The 24730-nt window shown below is 46.9% G+C and overlaps 1 protein-coding gene across 1 annotated transcript in view; it reads right to left on the bottom strand.

Annotated features, from left to right (window-relative positions):
• The window catches only part of SPDYA (speedy/RINGO cell cycle regulator family member A), a 318074-nt gene that overhangs the window by 228169 nt on the left and 65175 nt on the right, over positions 1 to 24730 (bottom strand). The window contains exon 3 of the mRNA XM_063918911.1: positions 8257 to 8315. Within this exon, the coding sequence (XP_063774981.1) occupies positions 8257 to 8315 (59 nt within the window). The remainder of the gene's footprint in view (positions 1 to 8256; positions 8316 to 24730) is intronic.

Below are 24730 nucleotides of genomic sequence, written 5' to 3'. Positions count from 1 at the left end.
AAACTTGTTTAACCACCTTCTGATGCTTGAACCTATCTGGTTTCTTAGGAGGGACGGATGGCTCGGGATCATCCGTAATCTGTAGAATTAACTTAATAGCCTCCAAAAGATCAGGAACATCCACATGTGAACTACCCTCCCCATCAGCCGTATCTGAGTCAGAACCTGTGGGGTCAGTGTACGTGCCGTCTTCATCAGACGAGGTGTCAGTGACAGCAGTGGATTGTGAGGAGACAAGCGCTCGCTTAGAGGACCCCTTGGACTTAGGCGAGCGATGGTCAGAATTTTTAGTAGTCAGGGACTGGTTCAACTTCTTTAATTGAGTAGATAAATCGTCCGCCCACGGCGGGTTAGCTGCAGGGACCATGCACGGTTGTACCGGCATTGGGGGTCCCATAGGGGGTGTTAGTTTATGAACTAGCAAATGCAGAAGCATGGAAAAAGAGGCCCACGGTGGGTCAGTATGTGCCTCCGTTGGCACAGTCCCACTGGGGGGCAAGGTGCCCCCAGAGCCAGAGCCCACAGCTGCTATATTCTCCTCATATGGGTCTGTGGCTTCAGCAACACCGGCAGTGTGTTCAGCCCCAGAACCGTTACCCTCAGAAGCAGACATGATATAACTTGCAGTATGAGGTAACACAGTACAATTATCAGCAGCACTATACCTCTAAACCCAAACCACTGCGCAGTGTAGTCAGCACTAGCAGAAATAAAGGAGAGATATGGTGACTAAATCATAGAGAAAAATACGTAATACGGTATATCTTTGTGAAAATCCTATATTAGATAAAACCTGACGCACCAAGCCCCCTCAGGTTATAGAATATAGGGATAGCAAGTTTAGTGAAAGACACGAAATGGACAACACTCAGCTATCAAATGCACATACAAATAGTCACAGTTTGTACAATGCAGAGGTTATTACTGACAATAATACTGCACTGGACTAGCTTACACAGTTATATAACAGTAGATATAACAGTACATAGTACGAACTGGATGTATATCACAGGGTAATTGTACTAGGAAACCCTGACTAAGTGCACTCTTTCTTAACTATCACTGTCTAAAAAGGCAGGTAGAATACTTAAGTGTCATGTAAAGGCACAGCGCTGACAACCAGGCGGCTTTACATAGGAGGATTTGCCCAAACAGTCCCAGGAACAGTGAGCTGAAGGATAATGGCGCCGCAGACACTGACAGGGAGTGAGGGAAGACAGATATGCAGCTCCAGGGCGGGAACACTTGCTAGAAATGGCGCCCTGGGGCTGGGGGAGGAGCTTCAGGTCTAAGCCTTATCCCCCTTGCTGGCAAAACCACCGGGTACTGTGGGCGATATAAAAATCGGTTTAGAGAGAAAACCTGACCTGCGCCCATGCCCTGGTGATCTAGTGGGATCGCCTGTACTGCCACAGTGTCCACCACCCGCACGCGCGGCCCGCCTCCCACTGACCGCGCCGGATAGCGATAAAGACCGGGTTCCGCAAGCGGGACCCACTTACCACCTCCCGAAGCGCGGCCAAGTGATCCTGGAGAGCCCCAGCCATGTGTGTCTAACGTGAAGAAAACCGGAGCCTCCGCTGTAGGTACCCGGCAACCAGGGCTCGGGAGTGTACAGCGCCGCTGGGGAGAGCTGGAGCAGCAGCAGTGAAAGTCTTCTGACATTTACCACTGCTGCTGCCCTTGAAGTCTTCACTTTTTTATCACAAAAACGCTCTTTTTAGGGCTGCCTGGAGCAGCCATCCTGTTAAGTGCCTGCTTACTGCAGCACCAACTTACAAAACTGAGCTCCTGTGCAGGGAGGCGGGGTTATAGAGGAGGCAGCGCTGTGCATTCTGGAAACAGTCAAAGCTTTGAGCCTGTTGGTGCCTCGGATCAAGATCCTACTCTACACCCCTTTGTCCAATCCTTGTGGAGCCCAGTGTACCCCGCAGCAGAAATATATTTATACTGGCGGGGGTTAGGACAGTGCCTAGGCACTTATGTCCCCTCTTGCTAGTTTATTTTGAGGCTTTTCTGCTGCCCAGGGCTGTGCGGTACCTCAGAACGCCGTCACTGAAGTCTTCTTGATCTTCTTCTACTCACCTGTCTTCTGACGTCTGGCTCTGTAAGGGGGGTGACGGCTGGCTCTGGGAACGAGCATCTAGGTGTACCTAGCGATCAAACCCTCAGGAGCTAATGGTGTCCTGTAGCCAGAAGCAGAGCCTTTGAACTCTCTGGAAGTAGGTCATACTTCTCTCCCCTTAGTCCCACGAAGCAGGGAGACTGTTGCCAGCAGTCTCCCTGAAAATAAAAAACCTAACAAAAGTCTTTTTTAGAGAAACTCAGTAGAGCTCCACAGAGTGCATCCAGTCTGCCTGGGCACAATTCTAAAACTGGAGGAGGGGCATAGAGGGAGGAGCCAGTTCACACCCTTTCAAAGTCTTAAAGTGCCCATGTCTCCTGCGGATCCCGTCTATACCCCATGGTTCTAATGGTGACCCCAGCATCCTCTAGGACGTATGAGAAAACAAGTTAAGAGACAAACTATGCATCATTTTAACTGAGATGAAATGCCCAGTGTAACTTTTATTCAGCTAATTGTCATAATCATTTCTCATTCATGTACATTAATTCCTGTTCATTGACTTCTAGTGTACATTGGATGTATCATTAAACAACTTATTTGTTGCAAAGAGGCAACAAAGAGAATAGATTGCTTTTTGGAGCACTCTTTTATATCAATATTTAATTTGATGATATGATTGTAGTTACGGTATTTAAAACGCAACCTTTAATTCATACTCCTAAAATAAATAGGGATTCTCTGAGTAACATTGACTATTATGTAAATGTCACTCTACACATATATTAATTTAATTACATCCCCTATAGAAAATATATAGATATATACACGTCTTATTTTAGACCAATATTATACTTGTGGTAAAAATATATATAAGATCAATATAAACATGAGTCTCAATACATATATGAATCGCAGCCAATAAGAATTATTTGATTTTCTATCATCAGAGAACAGGTAGGTATAGCTTCTTTTACACTAGATCTGTGACCATGACTGTCAAATTCTGACTAAATCATACATTATAGCATATTAGGCACCAATTATTTCGATAATCTTAAGTGCCCCAATGTTGGGTGAGATAGCATTTGGACAGACAATGATACATTTCATCAATTCTGGTTACTATATGGTGGACTATTACTTGTGAACATAAGCACCAATGGTTTAAATCCTATGCAGAATATTTCCTATGATGGCTAGACATATCACAATCACACCCATGGAAAGTAAAATTAAAGGGGAGAGTACAATCCGAAATGCCGTCCCCCTCATCTGCTGCCCAGTATCTTCATAGAGCGGATACTGGGTGAGAGTAAGAGTGATTGCCGGATTGATAGAAAAATAGATTCGGCGTTACTTTGTCATCCTGTACCTGGTGTTAGGTAGATCCTGTTACCATTGGCATTGCAGGATCTAAATTCGCCAGCAGGGGACAGGTGAACGCTAAGAAAAATAGATCACAGGTGCAAGGTAAATCAGGGCCCTTAAATGGGCTGTTCTTGATAATATTAAGGTAACATTGTCAAAACTGATGTCATTGTCTACCAAGAACTTGTGACAAAATATTCTTTGCCTGAAAGCTGAAAAATTCAATACCCCACACAGTGCTGTATAAGACGTGATTGACGGAGGTACTCCCTGTCATCAGTGTTTAGCTGCCTGAATTGTCAGCACAGCTTGATTTAACCATTGGTGGATTGGCCATAGATAACAACATGCAATATACTATTAATTGCCTATCAATTCTGATTACTGTATGGTGGACTATTACTTGTGAACATGAGCGCCAATGGTTTAAATCCTATGCAGAATATTTCCTATGTAGCAAGACATGTATCACAATCACAACCATGGAAAGTGAAATTAAAGGGGAAAGTACAATCCGAGATGCCGTCCCCCTCATCTGCTGCCCATTATCTTCATGGAGCGGATACTGGGTGAGAGTAAAGGTGATTGCCGGATTGATAGAAAAATAAATTCGGCGTTACTTTGTCATCCTGTACCTGGTGTTAGGTAGATCCTGTTGCCCTTGGCATTGCAGGATCTAAATTCGCCAGCAGGGGACAGGTAAACGCTAGTAAAATAGATAACAGGTGCAAGGTAAATCAGGGCCCTTAAATGGGCTGTTCTTGATAATATTCAGGCAACATTGTCCGAACTGATATCATTATCTACCAAAAACTTGTGACAAAATACTCTTTGCCTGAAAACGGAAAAATTCAATACCCCACACAGTGATGTATGAGACGTAACTGACGGAGGTACTCCCTGTCATCAGTGTTTAGCTGCCTGAATTGTCAGCACAGCTTGATTTAACCATTGGTGGATTAACCATAGATAACAACATGTAACATATTATTCATTGCATAAAAGCTGAAGTAGAATATCCCAACAGTTATATGCGATGTAAATACAGTGCCAAGAGTCATTCTCATTTAATAAGTGTTCAGCTATCTATATTACCAGCGCAGCTCAGATTAACCATTGACAAATTGATCATTAGTAATAAAAATATTTACATACGGTGGCTGCCGCTAGGTATACAATGAGGAATTTACCTGAAGCACTCCCATTATTAAATATTTAGCTCTATGACCCGCATAGCTCCAAATGACCCATATTGATAAGATTTATGCATACCCGTCCATGAATACTCGGCTATATTAATCATAGGTGTAATTTAGAGCTTACCATTCCTTCCCTGGTTCATTAGCGGCTTCCCCCGCTGTCAGGCGTCGCGACCGTGCAGACTAATCAAAGGTGGTCATTCCTTCCCCGCTACGGGGTACTGTGATTGCGATCCTACCACGCTAGCGGCTTCCCCCGCAATGAAACACCATGACCGTGCGGCTACAATCCTCTGACTCGGATTCGGACTGAACGTACGTTTCACCACGTCGGCTTGATCACCAGTCAGCCTGACGTGGTGCAGACAGGCACTACCTTTAAGGTTCAACTAACCAATCTCTGTCGTTCCTCATTATGTCTGCGCCCAGACATCACCTGTAATCATTCAGGTAATACATGGATCTGATTAATTGTGCACCCAAACTCTGCTAACCAGCATGTGCACACAGATATACGGCCTGTATTCTGAAGGGTATCATTCATTATTTTTCCGCTCCCTACAAATGCTACTATATTGTAATCTACGGAATTACCGGCATGCAAGCAAGGTTTCTTGCTATTTCCATCAATTATTCAGTCTGTGCGCACAAATACAGGTTCCATTCGATCCATGTCATAAAAGATACCATTCATTACTCCCTGTACACTTAATGCATAAATTACAAAAACTGTAATATGTCCGTAATTGCTAACTAACTCTCCTCCCTACAGTGGCCACAGCGTTAAGATCAGCAGATTTACAACATGCTAGCGAGATTTAAACTTTTTAGGAAGATTATCTGGAGCAGTGGAAAGTTGATAAATCATAGATTATTAAAATGTGAGCAAGACGTATTTAATTTATCCCTCTCTAAACCAGAGGGATCCCAGCAGAGAATTACATTTACTTGGATTATTGTCAGCCATTAAAGAGAAAAGGAAAAGAAGGGGGGAGACGAAAGAGAGGAAGGAAAAAGGAGGGGGAGGGGGGGGAAAGGGAAGAAAGGGAGAAAAATGAAGTGGATTATAAAACAGCGCGTTTGCATAATTAACTTTGATATTGTGTGAGTGCTTAATAAAGTGAAAAAAGGAAGATCAGAAAAAATCCAGTCACTGACAAACCTGTTTATACATGTGATGATTTAAACGTGAAAGATATGTGTAGGTGACTAACACCCATGCATTGGTGTATCTGTTGATAGACATGTGTGCACAAAAAAGACATGTATTTGTGCAGGTGATTGGAGAAATCCATCCCTGTGGGATAGCAAAAGTGTTGTATGTGCTAAATGGAACATTAATGGTGTGAAGGGAAAAATTATGTCTGTATGTGTCCGTGCATCCAACACTACATTAATATAAGGTAGTGGAACTATTGCATTATGATATTAAATCTAATAGAGTAAAAAACAAAAACAAAACCAAAAAAAGGGCTGTGAATTAAAAAGTGAAAATGAGAGTGAAGATGAAAATAAAGATGGATGATAAAATTTGGACAGTTATTATATATAATATGTGGTGGATTAATTATCACTTGGTTGGTTAGGTATCTGTTTATCCCTGCCAGAAAGCCCCAATGTTAATTTTATTCTGTTCTAATTCATATGTTCTACATACAATCTCAACATTAGGTCATTATTTGCGAGTTGTATCTTATAAGGCATATGATACGTCCCTTCCCCATTATTATATTCATAAAAAAACAGTAAAGTTTATGTTTTCATTCAGGCCTGCTGGTGCTACACAGCCTAGCCTGAAAGTCCACTCGCTCTCCTTCCTCAGTAATTCCTTCATTGTATCCCCTCCACGGATACCCATTTTGATTCTCTCCAGACCAAAAGTCTGGATTTGATGGAAGTCATTATCATGATGTTGATAAAAGTGTCTCGCAATGGATGTAATCTGTTTGAAATTCTTCAAGTCCTTACCCGCATTCCGGATATTCCCCACATGTTCCAAGACTCTCGTTTTGAACATTCTTGTGGTAATTCCTACATATCTCATGCCACAAGTGCATAGTAGGCAATATACCACGTTTGTGGTCCTGCAGTTGAAGTATTCGTGGATCTTACAGAGATTCCCATCCCTGTCCTCGATCTCTTGTATGGATAGCATGTATCTACACGCTTTGCAGGAACCACACGGAAAAGTTCCTTTGACTATGGGTATCCTAGGTGGATTCTGATTAAAGTGACTGCGAACCAGGGAGTCTTTTAAATTTGGACATCTTCTCCAACTCATTGAAACTTTGTCTTTTAGGCTATGGGCGAGATCTGGGTCTGACAGAAGAATATGCCAGTGTTTTTGAATTCCATTCTGGAGTTGCCTCCATTCCCTACAGAAATCGCCCACAAACCTCACCTCTTCTTGATCAAGTTGTTGAGACTGTTCTTGAAAAATCAAGGAATTTCTTTCAATTTGGTTACTGGAGGTCTTGGCTCTTTTGATAAGCCTATGGCTGTATCCCCGTTCGCGTAGGCGTTCCACGAGTTCACTGCTCTTCTGCTTGTATATTGAGGCATCTGAGCAGTTTCTCTTGAGTCTTAGGAACTCACCCTTCGGAATGTTAGAGATTGTGGGTGGGAAGTGTGAACTGGAGTTATGGAGTATGCTGTTTGTGGCTGTATCTTTACGATGTAATTTTGTTGCCACAGTATTTGTCTCATCACGGTATATTTTTAGGTCCAAAAAGGATATTTCTTCCCTATTATACTCCATCGTGAGTTTTATATTGTATTCATTAGTATTGAGACTATTGATAAATGCCATCAGCTCCTCCTCTGTGCCTTCCCAGATCATAAACACATCATCTATATATCTGAGCCACATGGTTATGTGTTGATTGTGTGTTTCAAGATTATCAGCAAAGACCACCTCCCTCTCCCACCATCCTAGAAAGAGGTTGGCGTACGTGGGGGCACACGCCGCCCCCATCGCCGTGCCCCTAACCTGGAGGTAGAATTGATCATTAAAGACAAAGTAATTTCTGTTCAAGACAAAATTAAGTAATCTGAGCAGGAGAGATTGGAATTCCCCTTCGCCTTCCATTTTCAAAAAATATTGTACGGCTTGCAGACCAAGATCATGCGAGATACACGTATACAATGATTCCACATCTAGACTCACTAGTATGTGATTGTCTTCCAGTTTAATATCGTTCAATTTTTTCAGAACGTCCGGGGTATTTTTCACATATGAGGCCAATTGTTCAACATATGTCCTCAGGTGTGTGTCAATGAAGATACTCGCTTTCTCAGAAAGGCTCCCCTTGCCAGACACAATCGGACGTCCGGGGGGTTCTGTCAGGTTCTTGTGAATATTTACTAGCTGGTTTTTGTTTTCTAATATATTTTCATCAACTGTAAGTAAATATTTTATGTCTGGTGCGGGATATACAGTAGAATACTACATTGGATGTATAGATGACAATTGTGCTAGAGAGATATAAAATGTTACAGTATTATATCCATTTAAATTACATAACATTCAGTCTATATTTATTTGATTAATTCTCATTACTGCACAAACTTCTACATTAAATATTTATATTTTTGTACAGACGCTTAATAACCTGACGTTACCTTATCTGCTATTTTACAACAACAATCCATCCACAAGAAATCCTGAATCAAATCATCATCTGCAACAGAACAAAGATTTGACTAAAATTTCATTACAACATGAAAACTAAATTACATATTTACTGTATTTGCTGTAGATCTGAAATCCTACCTACCATTATTGAAAAGCCCAACCATATGTTGTATTTTTACCACAGGGGTCCAGGGGAAACCTGCCTGGGGGACCACCTCCTCCTCTAGGGATCCTGTTCCAGACTGTGCACTTGAATTTGACATTATACATGTATTATATCATACTGCACATGACATGGGTCTGGGACTCAGGGTCGACAACAAAAAGGTCGACACACCTTAGGTCGACGCCAATTGGTCAACACACCTTAGGTCGACATGGACAAAAAGTCGACATGGACAAAAGGTCGACAGGAACAAGGTCGACATGGAAAAAGGTCGACATGAGTTTTTTATGTTTTTTGGGTGTCGTTTTCTTCGTAGAGTGACCGGGAACCCCAATTAGTGCACCGCGTCCCCTCGCATGGCTCGCTTCGTTCGCCATGCTTCGGGCATGGTGCCTTCGCTTCGCTCGGCACAGATTACCGTTCCAATCATAGTCCACGTGGATCTTTAAGTATGAAAAGGTTCCAAAAAAAGAAACAAATCGTGAAAAACTCATGTCGACCTTTTCCCATGTCGACCTTATTCATGTCGACCTTTTGTCCATGTCGACCTAAGGTGTGTTGACCAATTGGCGTCGACCTAAGGTGTGTCGACCTTTTTGTTGTCGACCTGGAGTCCGGATACCCATGACATATGGGATATTTTCTACAGTGCATTCCTGTTATTAATCTGCTACATTATACTGCATGAACTAACAATATTTACTATATATATTTATCAATATTTATCAAGGGTCCCTGATCATGCACTCTGTAATAGTTAGGCAAACCAATGTGGATGCTGGCAACACCCCCTCTGGAGACTGTCCACACCTCTAAACATGGGCCCTACCACTGCATTTTCCCGGTGGGCCCTTCATGCCCCAGTCTCACACTGCCTGTGATTAGCACTTGTTACTTGCTAATATCCTGCATGTCTTCGCCAACTTATTTAGATGGTTTTACAGGACATAAACCAATTTCCGATCGTATTCTATTAACTGAAATTGCTGTTCCTTCTCTTATCTACAGTATGCATTGTAAATAGAGAGCAGAGATCAGGCAACAGTAAGTGTGCGGCACTGTAGAAGGGACAATACAGTACATCCTCTGCCGCAGGGGAGGCTCCAGATTGCCCTATTTCCCGTTTCATCTACATCTTTGTACTATGAGGCATTGTACATTTTGTATGGCTGCATATTTATTAAATATACGTAAAGAAATTACTTTCAGGAGGACTCAGAGGGCAGTATAACAGCTATACCATACTTGACGACTTTCTGGCTGTTCTCTCCGGGAGAGAGCAGCCAGGTCGGCTCAGCAGGGGGGCAGGCAGTGATGGGGCGTGCAGAGGGGGGCGGGCCAGAGACATGACGGGAAGTGACGGAGGCGGAGCAGGGGCGTGGCTGCGGGATCGTGTCACGTAAGCCACGCCCCCCGCTGTGTAATGCCGCTATTACCGGCATTATACAGCAGAGGGCGTGGCTATGATGATGCGATTCAACAAGAATCGCGTCATCGCCTGCCCGGACCGCCCACTTTACTCGCTAAGTGGGCGGCCGGGCAGTGGGGAACCCCTGAAATCGGGAGACTTGCCTGTTCTTCCGGGAAGCCGGGAGGGTCACACGATTTTCGGGAGCGGAGAGTAGGCAAGTCTGAGCTATACTAGACGTCGAGTCACAGTATTATGACCACCTCCTTTGGCAGCGCGTAGCCCATGAAGTAAGTACAAAGAGTCAGAGTATGTAACTGTTACAGAGGCAGAGGAGAGAAAGCCAGAGTGGGTTTCTGCTAGTTGTACCAGAAGAGGGGACAGAACCGAAGTGGTCATAAGTAAATGATTGAATGAGGAGCTAGTACAGCTAATTATATGAAAGCCAGAGAAAGTAAAATAAATAAATAAATAAATAATAAGAATTTACTCACCGGTAATTCTATTTCTCGTAGTCCGTAGTGGATGCTGGGACTCCGTAAGGACCATGGGGAATAGCGGCTCCGCAGGAGACTGGGCACAACTATAAAGAAAGCTTTAGACTACTGGTGTGCACTGGCTCCTCCCACTATGACCCTCCTCCAGACTTCAGTTAGGATACTGTGCCCGGAAGAGCTGACACAATAAGGAAGGATTTTGAATCCCGGGTAAGACTCATACCAGCCACACCAATCACACCGTACAACACGTGATACCATACCCAGTTAACAGTATGATAACAACTGAGCCTCTCAACATATGGCTCAACAATAACCCTTTAGTTAAGCAATAACTATATACAAGTATTGCAGACAATCCGCACTTGGGATGGGCGCCCAGCATCCACTACGGACTACGAGAAATAGAATTACCGGTGAGTAAATTCTTATTTTCTCTGACGTCCTAAGTGGATGCTTCGACTCCGTAAGGACCATGGGGATTATACCAAAGCTCCCAAACGGGCGGGAGAGTGCGGATGACTCTGCAGCACCGAATGGGCAAACTCAAGGTCCTCCTCAGCGAGGGTGTCAAACTTGTAGAATTTAGCAAACGTGTTTGACCCCGACCAAGTAGCTGCTCGGCAAAGTTGAAGAGCCGAGACCCCTCGGGCAGCCGCCCAAGAAGAGCCCACCTTCCTCGTGGAATGGGCTTTCACTGATTTAGGATGCGGCAGTCCAGCCGCAGAATGTGCAAGCTGAATCGTACTACAGATCCAGCGAGCAATAGTCTGCTTTGAAGCAGGTGCACCCAACTTGTTGGGCGCATACAGGATAAAGAGCGAGTCAGTCTTTCTGACTCCAGCTGTCCTGGAAACATAGATTTTCAGGGCCCTGACTACGTCCAACAACTTGGAAGCCTCCAAGTCATTTGTAGCCGCAGGCACCACGATAGGTTGGTTCAGATGAAAAGCTGATACCACTTTGGGGAGAAACTGGGGACGAGTCCTCAATTCTGCCCTATCCATATGGAAAATCAGATAAGGGCTTTTACATGACAAAGCCGCCAATTCTGATACACGCCTGGCCGAAGCCAAGGCCAACAACATGACCACTTTCCACGTGAGATATTTCAAATCCACAGTTTTCAGTGGCTCAAACCAATGTGACTTTAGGAAATCCAACACCACGTTGAGATCCCAAGGTGCCACTGGAGGCACAAAAGGGGGCTGAATATGCAGCACTCCCTTAACAAAAGTCTGAACTTCAGGTAGTGAAGCCAGTTCTCTCTGGAAGAAAATCGATAGAGCCGAAATCTGGACCTTAATGGAACCCAATTTAAGGCCCATAGTCACCCCTGACTGTAGGAAGTGCAGGAAACGGCCCAGCTGAAATTCCTCCGTTGGGGCCTTCCTGGCCTCACACCACGCAACATATTTTCGCCATATGCGGTGATAATGGTTTGCGGTTACTTCCTTCCTAGCTTTAATCAGCGTAGGAATGACTTCCTCCGGAATGCCCTTTTCCTTCAGGATCCGGTGTTCAACCGCCATGCCGTCAAACGCAGCCGCGGTAAGTCTTGGAACAGACAGGGCCCCTGCTGCAGCAGGTCTTGTCTGAGCGGTAGAGGCCATGGGTCCTCTGACATCATTTCATGAAGTTCCGGGTACCAAGCTCTTCTTGGCCAATCCGGAACAATGAGTATAGTTCTTACTCCTCTTCTCCTTATTATCCTCAGTACCTTTGGTATGAGAGGAAGAGGAGGGAACACATAAACCGACCGGTACACCCACGGTGTCACTAGAGCGTCCACAGCTATCGCCTGCGGGTCTCTCGACCTGGCGCAATACTTTTCTAGCTTTTTGTTTAGGCGGGACGCCATCATGTCCACCTGTGGCCTTTTCCAACGGTTTACAATCATTTGAAAGACTTCTGGATGAAGTCCCCACTCTCCCGGGTGGAGGTCGTGCCTGCTGAGGAAGTCTGCTTCCCAGTTGTCCACTCCCGGAATGAACACTGCTGACAGTGCTAACACGTGATTTTCCGCCCATCGGAGAATCCTTGTGGCTTCTGCCATTGCCGTCCTGCTTCTCGTGCCGCCCTGTCGATTTACATGGGCGACCGCCGTGATGTTGTCTGACTGGATCAGTACCGGCTGGTTTTGAAGCAGGGGTTTTGCCTGACTTAGGGCATTGTAAATGGCCCTCAGTTCCAGAATATTTATGTGCAGGGAAGTCTCCTGACTTGACCATAGTCCTTGGAAGTTTCTTCTCTGTGTGACTGCCCCCCAGCCTCGAAGGCTGGCATCCGTGGTCACCAGGACCCAGTCCTGTATGCCGAATCTGCGGCCCTCTTGAAGATGAGCACTCTGCAGCCACCACAGCAGAGACACCCTTGTCCTTGGAGACAGGGTTATCAGCCGATGCATCTGAAGATGCGATCCGGACCACTTGTCCAACAGGTCCCACTGAAAGGTTCTTGCATGAAACCTGCCGAATGGAATCGCTTCGTAGGAAGCTACCATCTTTCCCAGGATCCGCGTGCAGTGATGCACCGACACCTGTTTTGGTTTTAGGAGGCCTCTGACTAGAGATGACAGCTCCTTGGCCTTCTCCTCCGGGAGAAACACTTTTTTCTGTTCTGTGTCCAGAACCATCCCCAGGAACAGTAGACGTGTCGTAGGGACCAGCTGTGACTTTGGAATGTTTAGAATCCAGCCGTGCTGTTGTAGCACCTCCCGAGATAGTGCTACCCCGACCAACAACTGCTCTCTGGACCTCGCCTTTATCAGGAGATCGTCCAAGTACGGGATAATTAAAACTCCCTTCTTTCGAAGGAGTATCATCATTTCGGCCATTACCTTGGTAAAGACCCTCGGAGCCGTGGATAGACCGAACGGCAACGTCTGGAATTGGTAATGACAATCCTGTACCACAAATCTGAGGTACTCCTGGTGAGGATGGTAAATGGGGACATGCAGGTAAGCATCCTTGATGTCCAGTGATACCATGTAATCCCCCTCGTCCAGGCTTGCAATAACCGCCCTGAGCGATTCCATCTTGAACTTGAATTTTTTATATAAGTGTTCAAGGATTTCAAATTTAAAATGGGTCTCACCGAACCGTCCGGTTTCGGTACCACAAACATTGTGGAATAGTAACCCCGTCCTTGTTGAAGTAGGGGTACCTTTACTATCACCTGTTGTGAATACAGCTTGTGAATTGCCTGTAACACTGCCTCCCTGCCTGAGGGAGTGGTTGGCAAGGCAGATTTGAGGAAACGGCGGGGGGGAGACGTCTCGGATTCCAGCTTGTACCCCTGAGATACTATCTGAAAAATCCAGTGATCCACCCGTGAGCGAGCCCACTGATTGCTGAAATATTTGAGACGGGCCCCCACCGTACCTGGCTCCGCCTGTGGAGCCCCAGCGTCATGCTGTGGACTTAGAGGAAGCGGGGGAGGACTTTTGCTCCTGGGAACTGGCTGTATGCTGCAGCTTTTTCCCCCTACCTCTGCCTCTGGGCAGAAAGGACGCGCCTTTAACCCGCTTGCCCCTATTGGACCGAAAGGACTGTACCTGATAATACGGTGCTTTCTTTGGCTGTGAGGGAACATGGGGTAAAAATGTAGACTTCCCAGCTGTTGCTGTGGAAACGAGGTTCGAGAGACTATCCCCGAACAACTCCTCACCCTTATAAGGCAGAACTTCCATGTGCCTTTTGGAATCTGCATCACCTGTCCACTGCCGAGTCCATAACCCTCTCCTGGCAGAAATGGACATTGCACTAATTTTGGATGCCAGCCGGCAAATATCCCTCTGTGCATCCCTCATGTATAAAAGTGCGTCTTTTATATGCTCTACGGTTAGCAATATAGTGTCCCTGTCTAGGGTATCAATATTTTCTGACAGGGAATCTGACCATGCAGCTGCAGCACTGCACATCCATGCTGAAGCAATAGCTGGTCTCAGTATAACACCTGTGTGTGTATATATAGACTTCAGGATAGCCTCCTGCTTTCTATCAGCAGATTCCTTCAGGGCGGCCGTATCCGGAGACGGTAGTGCCACCTTCTTTGACAAGAGTGTGAGCGCTTTATCCACTCTAGGGGATGTTTCCCAACGTGACCTATCCTCTGGCGGGAAAGGGTACGCCATTAGTAACCTCTTAGAAATTACCAGCTTCTTATCAGGGGAAGCTCACGCTTCTTCACACACTTCATTTAACTCCTCAGATGGAGGAAAAGCTACTGATAGTTTTTTCTCTCCAAACATAATACCCTTTTTTGTGGTACCGGGGGTAACATCAGAAATGTGCAACACATTTTTCATTGCCTCAATCATGTAACGTGTGGCCCTACTGGAAGTTACATTAGTCTCATCGTCGTCGACACTGGAGTCAGTATCCGTGTCGACATCTGTGTCTGCCATCTGAGGTAGCGGGCGTTTTAGGGCCCCTGATGGCTTTTGAGACGCCTGGGCAGGCACAGGCTGAGAAGCCGGCTGTCCCACATTTGGTATGTCGTCAAACCTTTTATGCAAGGAGTCGACACTGTCGCGTAATTCCTTCCACAGCACCATCCACTCAGGTGTCGACCCCGCAGGGGGTGATATCACATTTACAGGCATCTGCTCCGCCTCCACATAAGCCTCCTCATCAAACATGTCGACACAGACGTACCGACACACCGCAAACACACAGGGAATGCTCTGACAGAGGACAGGACCCCACAAAGCCCTTTGGGGAGACAGAGAGAGAGTATGCCAGCACACACCAGAGCGCTATATAACACAGGGATCCCACTATAAATGAGTGTTTTCCCTTATAGCTGCTTTTTATATATATATATATCCTGCGCCTAAATTTAGTGCCCCCCCTCTCTTTTTTACCCTTCTGTAGCTTGCAGACTGCAGGGGAGAGCCAGGGAGCTTCCTTCCAGCGGAGCTGTGAGGGAAAAATGGCGCCAGTGTGCTGAGGGAGATGGCCCCGCCCCTTTTCCGGCGGACTTCTCCCGCTTTTTCTGGAATACTGGCAGGGGTATTTTTACATCTATATAGCCTCTAGGACTATATATGATGTAGATTTGCCAGCCAAGGTGTCCTATATTGCCCTCAGGGCGCCCCCCCCCAGCGCCCTGCACCCTTCAGTGACCGGAGTGTGAGGTGTACATGAGGAGCAATGGCGCACAGCTGCAGTGCTGTGCGCTACCTTGGTGAAGACCGAAGTCCCCTGCCGCCGATTTTTCGGACCTCTTCACGCTTCTGGCTTTGTAAGGGGGACGGCGGCGCGGCTCCGGGAACGAACACCAAGGTCGGGTCCTGCGGTCGATCCCTCTGGAGCTAATGGTGTCCAGTAGCCTAAGAAGCCCAAACTACCACCTGTTAGGTAGGTTCGCTTCTTCTCCCCTTAGTCCCTCGCTGCAGTGAGTCTGTTGCCAGCAGATCTCACTGTAAAATAAAAAACCTAAATATACTTTCTTTCTAGGAGCTCAGGAGAGCCCCTAGTGTGCATCCAGCTCAGCCTGGCACAAAAATCTAACTGAAGTCTGGAGGAGGGTCATAGTGGGAGGAGCCAGTGCACACCAGTAGTCTAAAGCTTTCTTTATAGTTGTGCTCAGTCTCCTGCGGAGCCGCTATTCCCCATGGTCCTTACGGAGTCCCAGCATCCACTTAGGACGTCAGAGAAAAATAAATAAAGATAGATGAACATATATACCAGCATTTAGAAATAGATATAAAGGAGCAGGTACACAAACGGGCACAACAGTAAACTACTACTAATAGACAAATAAACAGACACAAACTTTAAAAGTAGTAGTACAGTAGTAGTAGTAGTAAAGCTAGCAGGGTCAAGGACTAGGGGCATACTAGATAATAATATTGGGGCAGATGTATTAACCTGGAGAAGGCATAAGGAAGTGAAAAAATAAGAATTTACTCACCGGTAATTTTATTTCTCGTAGTCCGTAGTGGATGCTGGGTACTCCGTAAGGACCATGGGGTATAGACGGGCTCCGCAGGAGACTGGGCACTCTTAAAAGAAAGATTAGGTACTATGGCCCTCATTCCGAGTTGTTCGCTCGGTATTTTTCATCGCATCGCAATGAAAATCCGCTTAGTACGCATGCGCAATGTTCGCACTGCGACTGCGCCAAGTAACTTTGCTATGTAGAAAGTAATTTTACTCACGGCTTTTTCATCGCTCCGGCGATCGTAATGTGATTGACAGGAAATGGGTGTTACTGGGCGGAAACACGGCGTTTCAGGGGCGTGTGGCTGAAAACGCTACCGTTTCCGGAAAAAACGCAGGAGTGGCCGGAGAAACGGTGGGAGTGCCTGGGCGAACGCTGGGTGTGTTTGTGACGTCAAACAGGAACGACAAGCACTGAACTGATCGCACAGGCAGAGTAAGTCTGAAGCTACTCTGAAACTGCTAAGTAGTTAGTAATCGCAATATTGCGAATACATCGTTCGCAATTTTAAGAAGCTAAGATTCACTCCCAGTAGGCGGCGGCTTAGCGTGTGTAACTCTGCTAAATTCGCCTTGCGACCGATCAACTCGGAATGAGGGCCTATATCTGGTGTGCACTGGCTCCTCCCTCTATGCCCCTCCTCCAGACCTCAGTTAGGGAAACTGTGCCCGGAAGAGCTGACATTACTAGGAAAGGATTGGAATCCAGGGTAAGACTCATACCAGCCACACCAATCACACCGTACAACTCGTGATAACTATACCCAGTTAACAGTATGAACAATAACTGAGCCTCTCTCAACAGATGGCTCATACAATAACCCTTTAGTTAAGCAATAACTATATACATGTATTGCAGAGAGTCCGCACTTGGGACGGGCTCCCAGCATCCACTACGGACTACGAGAAATAGAATTACCGGTGAGTAAATTCTTATTTTCTCTGACGTCCTAGTGGATGCTGGGTACTCCGTAAGGACCATGGGGATTATACCAAAGCTCCCAAACGGGCGGGAGAGTGCGGATGACTCTGCAGCACCGAATGAGCAAACTCAAGGTCCTCCTCAGCCAGGGTATCAAACTTGTAGAATTTTGCAAAAGTGTTTGAACCCGACCAAGTAGCAGCTCGGCAAAGTTGTAAAGCCGAGACCCCTCGGGCAGCCGCCCAAGAAGAGCCCACCTTCCTCGTGGAATGGGCTTTTACTAATTTAGGATGCGGCAGACCAGCCGCAGAATGTGCAAGCTGAATCGTGCTACAGATCCAGCTAGCAATAGTCTGCTTTGAAGCAGGAGCACCCAGCTTGTTGGGTGCATGCAGGATAAATAGCGAGTCAGTTTTTCTGACTCTAGCCGTCCTGGAAACATAAAGTTTCAGGGCCCGGACTACGTCCAGCAACTTGGAATCCTCCAAGTCCCTAGTAGCCGCAGGCACCACAATAGGTTGGTTCAAATGAAACGATGATACCACCTTAGGGAGAAATTGGGGACGAGTCCTCCATTCTGCCCTTTCCATATGGAAGATCAGATATGGGCTTTTACATGACAAAGCCGCCAATTCTGACACACGCCTAGTCCAAGCTAAGGCCAAAAGCATGACCACTTTCCACGTGAGATATTTTAGCTCCACGGTCTTAAGTGGCTCAAACCAGTGGGATTTTAGGAATCCAACACACGTTAAGATCCCAAGGTGCCACTGGAGGCACAAAAGGGGCTGAATATGCAGCACCCCTGTAACAACGTCCGAACTTCAGGCAGTGAAGCCAGTTCTTTTTGAGAGAAAAAGGGATAGGGCCGAAATCTTGGCCTTTATGGATCCTAATTTTAGGCCCATAGTCACTCCTGACTGTAGGAAGTGCAGGAATCGACCCCCCTGGAATTCCTCTGTAGGGCCTTCCCGGCCACACACCAAGCAACCTATTTTCGCCATATACAGTGAAAAAGTCTTGCTGTCACGTCTTTCCTAGCCTTTATCAGCGTAGGAATAACTGCATCCGGAATGCCCTTTTCCGCTAGGATCCGGCGTTCAACCGCCATGCCGTCCAACGCAGCCGCGATAAGTCTTGGATCAGACAGGGTCCCTGTTGCAACATGTCCTGACTGAGAGGCAGAGGCCATGGGTCCTCTGAGAGCATTTCTTGCAGTTCCGGGTACCGAGTCCTTCTTGGCCAATCCGGAGCAAAGAATATTGTTCACACTCCTCCGTTTATTACAATTCTCAGCCCTTGGGTCTGAGAGGAAGAGGAGGGAATATATAGACCGACTGGAACACCCACGGCGTTACTAGTGCGACCACAGCTATCGCCTGAGAGTCCCTTGACCCAGCGTAAAACCTTTTTTATCTTTTTATTGAGGTGGGACGCCATGTAGTCCACCTGAGGCAGTTTCCATCAATTTGCAAAACTGCGTGAAGACTTCCTGATGAAGTCACCACTTTCCCGGGTGGAGGTCGTGTCCACTCCCGGAATGAACACTGCTGACAGGGCGCTTGCTTGATTCTCCGCCCAGCGAAGAATTCTGGTGGCTTCTACCCTCGCCACCCTGCTCCTTGTGCCGCCCTGGCGGTTTACATGAGCCCCTGCGGTCTGACTGGATCAGAACCGGTTGGTCACGAAGCAGGAACTCCGCTTGACTTAGGGCGTTGTATATGGCCCTTAGTTCCAGGATATTGATGTGAAGGCAAGTCTGTTGGCTTGACCACAAACCTTGGAACTTTCTTCCCTGTGTAACTGCCCCCCACCCTCGGAGGCTTGCATCCGTGGTCACCAGGACCCAGTCCTGAATGCCGAATCTGCGGCCCTCGAGAAGGTGAGCACTCCGCAGCCACCACAGGAGAGACACCCTGGTCCTGGGGGATAGGGTGATTAACCGATGCATCTGAAGATGTGATCCGGACCACTTGTCCAGTAAGTTCCATTGTCCTTGCATTGAACCAGCCGAAGGGGATGGCCTCGTATGATGCCATCATCCTTCCCAGGAGTCGAGTGCAGTGATGCACTGACACCTGTTTTGGTTTTCAATGGATTCCTGACCAGTGTCATGAGCTCCTGAGCTCTCTCTATCGGGAGATAAACCCTCTTCTGGTCTGTGTCTAGGATCATGCCTAGGCGAGGCAGATGAGCTGTAGGAACCAACTGCGACTTCGGAATATATAGAATCCAGTCGTGTTGCCGTTTCACTTCCAGAGAAGGTGATACGCTGTCCAGCAACTGCTCTCTTGATCTCGCTTTTATGAGGAGATCATCCAAGTATGTGATAATAGTGACACCTTGCTTCCGCAGGAGCACCATCATATCCGCCATTACCTTGGTGAAATTGGTAATGACAATCCCGTACCGCAATTCTGAGGTACGCCTGATGAGGTGGATAAATGGGGACCCGAAGGTATGCATCCCTTATGTCCCGATTCATTTCAGGCTTGCAATGACCGCTCTTAGCGATTCCATCTTGAACCTGAACCTTTTCAGGTATATGTTCAGGGATTTTAATACAATATGGGTCTAACCGAACCGTCTGGTTTCGGGATTATAACATGGTCGAATAATAACACCCTCTTGTTGAAGGAGGGGACCCTTGACCACCACCTGTTGAAGATACAATTTACGAATTGCAGTTAACACTGGCTCCCTATCTTGGGGGAAAGCCCGCCGGGTCCTCGGTGAGGGGGCATCTTCTCACAGTCCAGCCTGTATCCCTGCGATACAATTTCTATTGCCCAGGGATCTAACAGGGAGTGAACCCACTTGTGGCTGAACTTACGAAGGCGTGTCCCCACCGGGCCTAGCTCCGCCTGTGGAGCCCCAGCGACATGCGGTGGATTTTTGTAGAGGCCGGGGAGGACTTCTGTTCCTGGGGACTAGCTGTGTTGTACAGCTTCTTTCCTCTGCCCCCGGCTCTGACAAGAAAGGACGCACCTCAGACTTTCTTGTTTCTTTATTCGAAAAGCTGCATTTAATAATGTCGTGCTTTCCTAGGCTGTGCAGGAATATAAGGCAAAATATCAGAATCACCAGCTATAGCTGTGGAGACCAGGCCCGAGAACCTTTCTCCACACAATCCTCCACCTTCCAAATGCCTCTTAAGTCGGCATCATCTGTCCAATGTATATTCTACAGGACACGTCAAGCAGAAATCGACATAGCTTTTGTCTCTAGGACCCAGTATACTCATGTCCCTTTGGGCATGCTTTATAATTATATATCTATCACTTAAGACAGCATCTTAAAATATTTATATGCATACTAGGGTCTCAATCTCTGCTGATAAGGTACCTGTCCACGCTGCCACAGCGCTATAAACCCATGCCGACACAATCGCCGGTCTGGGTAGTATACTAGAATGTGCACACTATCTGCAGGATCCCTGAGAATAGCTAGTGCAAACAGGACACCCAAGGGGAAGATTCTCAACACATCCTGGCCCTAGTGGGGAAAGGATACAGCCTGAGAATTCTCTTGTGGGAAGCTGCCGTCTCTTGTCTGGAGATTCCCGCTCTTTTTCCTCATGAGAGAAGGGAAATTTACCTCAGCATTCTTCCCCTTAACATGTGTACTCTCGTGTCAGGGACAGATGAGTCATCAGTGATATGCAAATCATCTTTTATTCCAATAATCATATATTGAATATCTTTTAGCCCTCTTGGCTGTAACTTTGCATTATCGTAGTCGATAGTGGAGTTAAACTCTGTGTCGATACTTTGTTATTTTGGATAGTGAACATAGAGAGACTCTGAAGGACTCTGTGACATAGGGACAGACCAGGGTAGATTTCCTTTCTGTTCCCTAACCTTTTGTGCAATAATTTTACCTCAGCACTTACACATATCCAAACAGGTGTCGGCGTTGTTGACGGAGACACCCTCCCACACACATATCCGCTCTATCACCTCCTTAGAGGAGCCTTTTACCTCAGACATGTCGACACACGCGTACCGACACACCACACACACAGGGGATGCTCTATTTGAAGACAGTTCCCCCACCAGGCACTTTGGAGAGACAGAGAGAGAGTATGCCAGCACACACCACAGCGCTATATAATACAGGGATGTACACTATACTGAGTGATTTTTCCCCTATAGCAGCTTATATACACAGTTTTGCGCCTAAATTTATGTGCCCCCCCTCTCTTTTTTACCCTTTGTGTACCAGGATACTGCGGGGAGAGCCTGGGGAGCTTCCTTCCAGCTGAGCTGTGAAGAGAAAATGACGCCGGTGTGCTGAGGAAGAAGGCCCGGCCCCCTCAGCGGCGGGCTTCTATCCTTTTATGTACTTTAATGGACGGACGACCGAGGACTGGGCCTGTGTTCGATCCCTCTGGAGCTAATGGTGTCCAGTAGCCTTAGAAGCCCAAGCTAGCTGCAAGCAGGTAGGTTCGCTTCTCTCCCCTCAGTCCCACGTAGCAGTGAGTCTGTTGCCAGCAGATCTCACTGAAAATAAAAAAACCTAACAAATACTTTCTTTTCTAGGAACCTCAGGAGAGCCCCTAGGGTGCATCCAGCTCTGGCCGGGCACAGATACTAACTGAGGTCTGGAGGAGGGGCATAGAGGGAGGAGCCAGTGCACACCAGAAATAGTACCTAATCTTTCTTTTAAGAGTGCCCAGTCTCCTGCGGAGCCCGTCTATACCCCATGGTCCTTACGGAGTACCCAGCATCCACTAGGACGTCAGAGAAACCAGTGATAAGTTCAAGGTGATAAAGGCACCAGCCAATCAGCTCCAATATGTAAATTAACAGTTAGGATCTGATTGGCTGCTGCCTTTATCACCTTGCACATATCACTGGTTTATCACTTACTTAAGCATTCTCCAGGTTAATACATCTGCCCCAATGTTCAAGTAGTGACTCTTGGCTTGAAATTAATTATGTATACATCAGCGTCTGTATCAGGCTGTTGGAAGATGTCTTCAAAATAGTCAGGAACACACTCAGTACCAGCAGTGGCAATAGCAGAGGTGGGGCTGCAGCACATTTCAAAATTAAAATAGGGGAACAACACCACGTCGTTCACAGACATATCGCGACGGCTCTGCAGCACAGCCGATTGCTGTGGGGGCCGACGCCACAGCTGGGCGGGGCAAATTCAAATGTCCGTCCAGCAGCATGACAGGGACCGACATATTATACCTAATTCAGCGTTCGTTGTATGCTATTGCAATTGCGATGTTCTATGCTACGCAACTGCTAATGTTAGCAAGTGAAGCTGCCGTCCAGAAATGAAAATCAACACAAAATGGAGCAAATGCAACTCATTAGCAATTTGCGTACAGCCCATACTTGCCTACCTGACCCTCTCCATGAGGGAGAAAATGCTCTGTTCCTGGACTTTCCTGGTAATGTATGATTGCCATCACCTGTGGTGAGCTAGGTAATTGATAAGAAAGGTGTTTCACCACAGGTGATGGCAATCATACATTACCAGGAAAGTCCAGGAACAGAGCATTTTCTCCCTCATGGAGAGGGTCAGGTAGGCAAGTATGAATAAGAAGTGTCACATTTCTCTGCACTGTCTCATCGCACTATGGGGGTCATTCCGAGTTGTACGCTCGCAAGCTGCTTTTAGCAGCATTGACACGCTAAGCCGCCGCCTACTGGGAGTGAAACTTAGCTTATCAAAATAGCGAACGAAAGATTTGCAATATTGCGAAAAGACTTCTCTGTGCAGTTTCTGAGTAGCTCGAGACTTACTCTGCCAGTGCGATCAGTTCAGTGCTTGTCGTTCCTGGTTTGACGTCACAAACACACCCAGCGTTCGCCCAGACACTCCTCCGTTTCTCCAGCCACTCCCGCGTTTTTCCCAGAAACGGTAGCGTTTTTTCACACACTCCCATAAAACGGCCAGTTTCCGCCCAGAAACACCCACTTCCTGTCAATCACATTACGATCACCAGAACGAAGAAAGAATCTCGTAATGCCGTGAGTAAAATACCTAACTGCATAGCAAATTTACTTGGCGCAGTCGCACTGCAGACATTGCGCATGCGCATTAGCGACTAATCGCTCCGTTGCGAGAAAAAAATAACGAGCGAACAACTCGGAATGACCCCCTATAGCAGTAAGTCCTGGGCTGCGCACAGTGGAAAAATCATTCGATGGTGAGAGTGGTGCGAACGGATTTGCAGCTGTCCGCTGACTGAGGGATTTTTTGCAGCTCGGCGTACACATGCGATCGCACACTTGCATGGCGAATATACACTCCCCTTGGGTGGTGACTATCTGATCGCAGCACAACAAATTTAAGGCCTAATTCAGACCTGATCGCTGTGCAGCGATTTTTTCAGCCCTACGATCAGATTGTCGCCACCTACTTGGGGAGTATATTTTAACTGTGCAAGTGTGCGAACACATGTGTAGCAGAACTGTACAAACTTAGCCGCTGTGATCACTTCAGCCTGTTTGGGACCGGAATTGACGTCAGGAACCCACCCTGCAAACGCTTGGACACGCCTGCATTTTTCGAGACACGCCCTGAAAACGTCAGTTGCCACCTACAAAAGCCCTCTTCCTGTTAGTCACCTTGCGATCGCCCGTGCGATCGCTTTTTTTGCACCATCCCGTCGCTATGCACCGATCCCCGTTGCTGCAGTCCATCGCACGTGTGCATTGCGGTGCATACGCATTTTGGACCTAATCGCAGCCTGTGAGAAAACGCAGCCTAGCAATCAGGTCTGAATCGGTATCCGGACTCCAGGTCGACAACAAAAAGGTCGACACACCTTAGGTTGCCGCCAATTGGTCGACACACCTTATGTCGACATGGACAAAAGGTCGGCATGGACAAAAGGTTGAAGTGGGTTTTTCACGATTTTTTTCTTTTTTGGAACCTTTTCATACTTAACGATCCACGTGGACTACGATTGGAACGGTAATCTGTGCCGAGCGAAGCGGTAGCGGAGCGAAGGCACCATGCCCGAAACATGGCGAGCGAAGCGAGCCATGCGAGGGGACGCAGTGCACTAATTGGGGTTCCCAGTCACTCTACGAGGAAAACGACACCAAAAAAACATAAAAAACTCATGTTGACTTTTTTTCTATGTCGACCTTGTTCCTGTCGACCTTTTGTCCATGCCGACCTAAGGTGTGTCGACCAATTGGTGTCGACCTAAGGTGTGTCGACCTTTTTGTTGTCGACCCGGAGTCCCAGACCCGTCTGAATCACCCCCCAAAACCATAGTCACAGCAGGATTGCACAGTTTAGGACACCTTTTTCATATAAATCCTCCAACTTGGGGCCTAATTCAGACCTGGTTGCATGCAGGTTATTTTTTGCACTGCTGCAACCAGGTAATCGCCGCTATGGTGGCCAATCCCGGGATCGGGATCGGCGGGATCCCGGGATTTAGGCCCAAAAATGGCCGGGATTCAATCCCGGGATTGGAAACTCCAATCTCGGGGATTGAGGGATCAGCGTTGAGCGTCCACAGGATGCTCAGACGCTGCCCGGCT

The sequence above is a fragment of the Pseudophryne corroboree genome, chromosome 4 (genome assembly GCF_028390025.1).
Source record: "Pseudophryne corroboree isolate aPseCor3 chromosome 4, aPseCor3.hap2, whole genome shotgun sequence".
Lineage (NCBI taxonomy): Eukaryota > Metazoa > Chordata > Amphibia > Anura > Myobatrachidae > Pseudophryne > Pseudophryne corroboree.
This window is presented reverse-complemented; position numbering and strand designations above follow the sequence as displayed.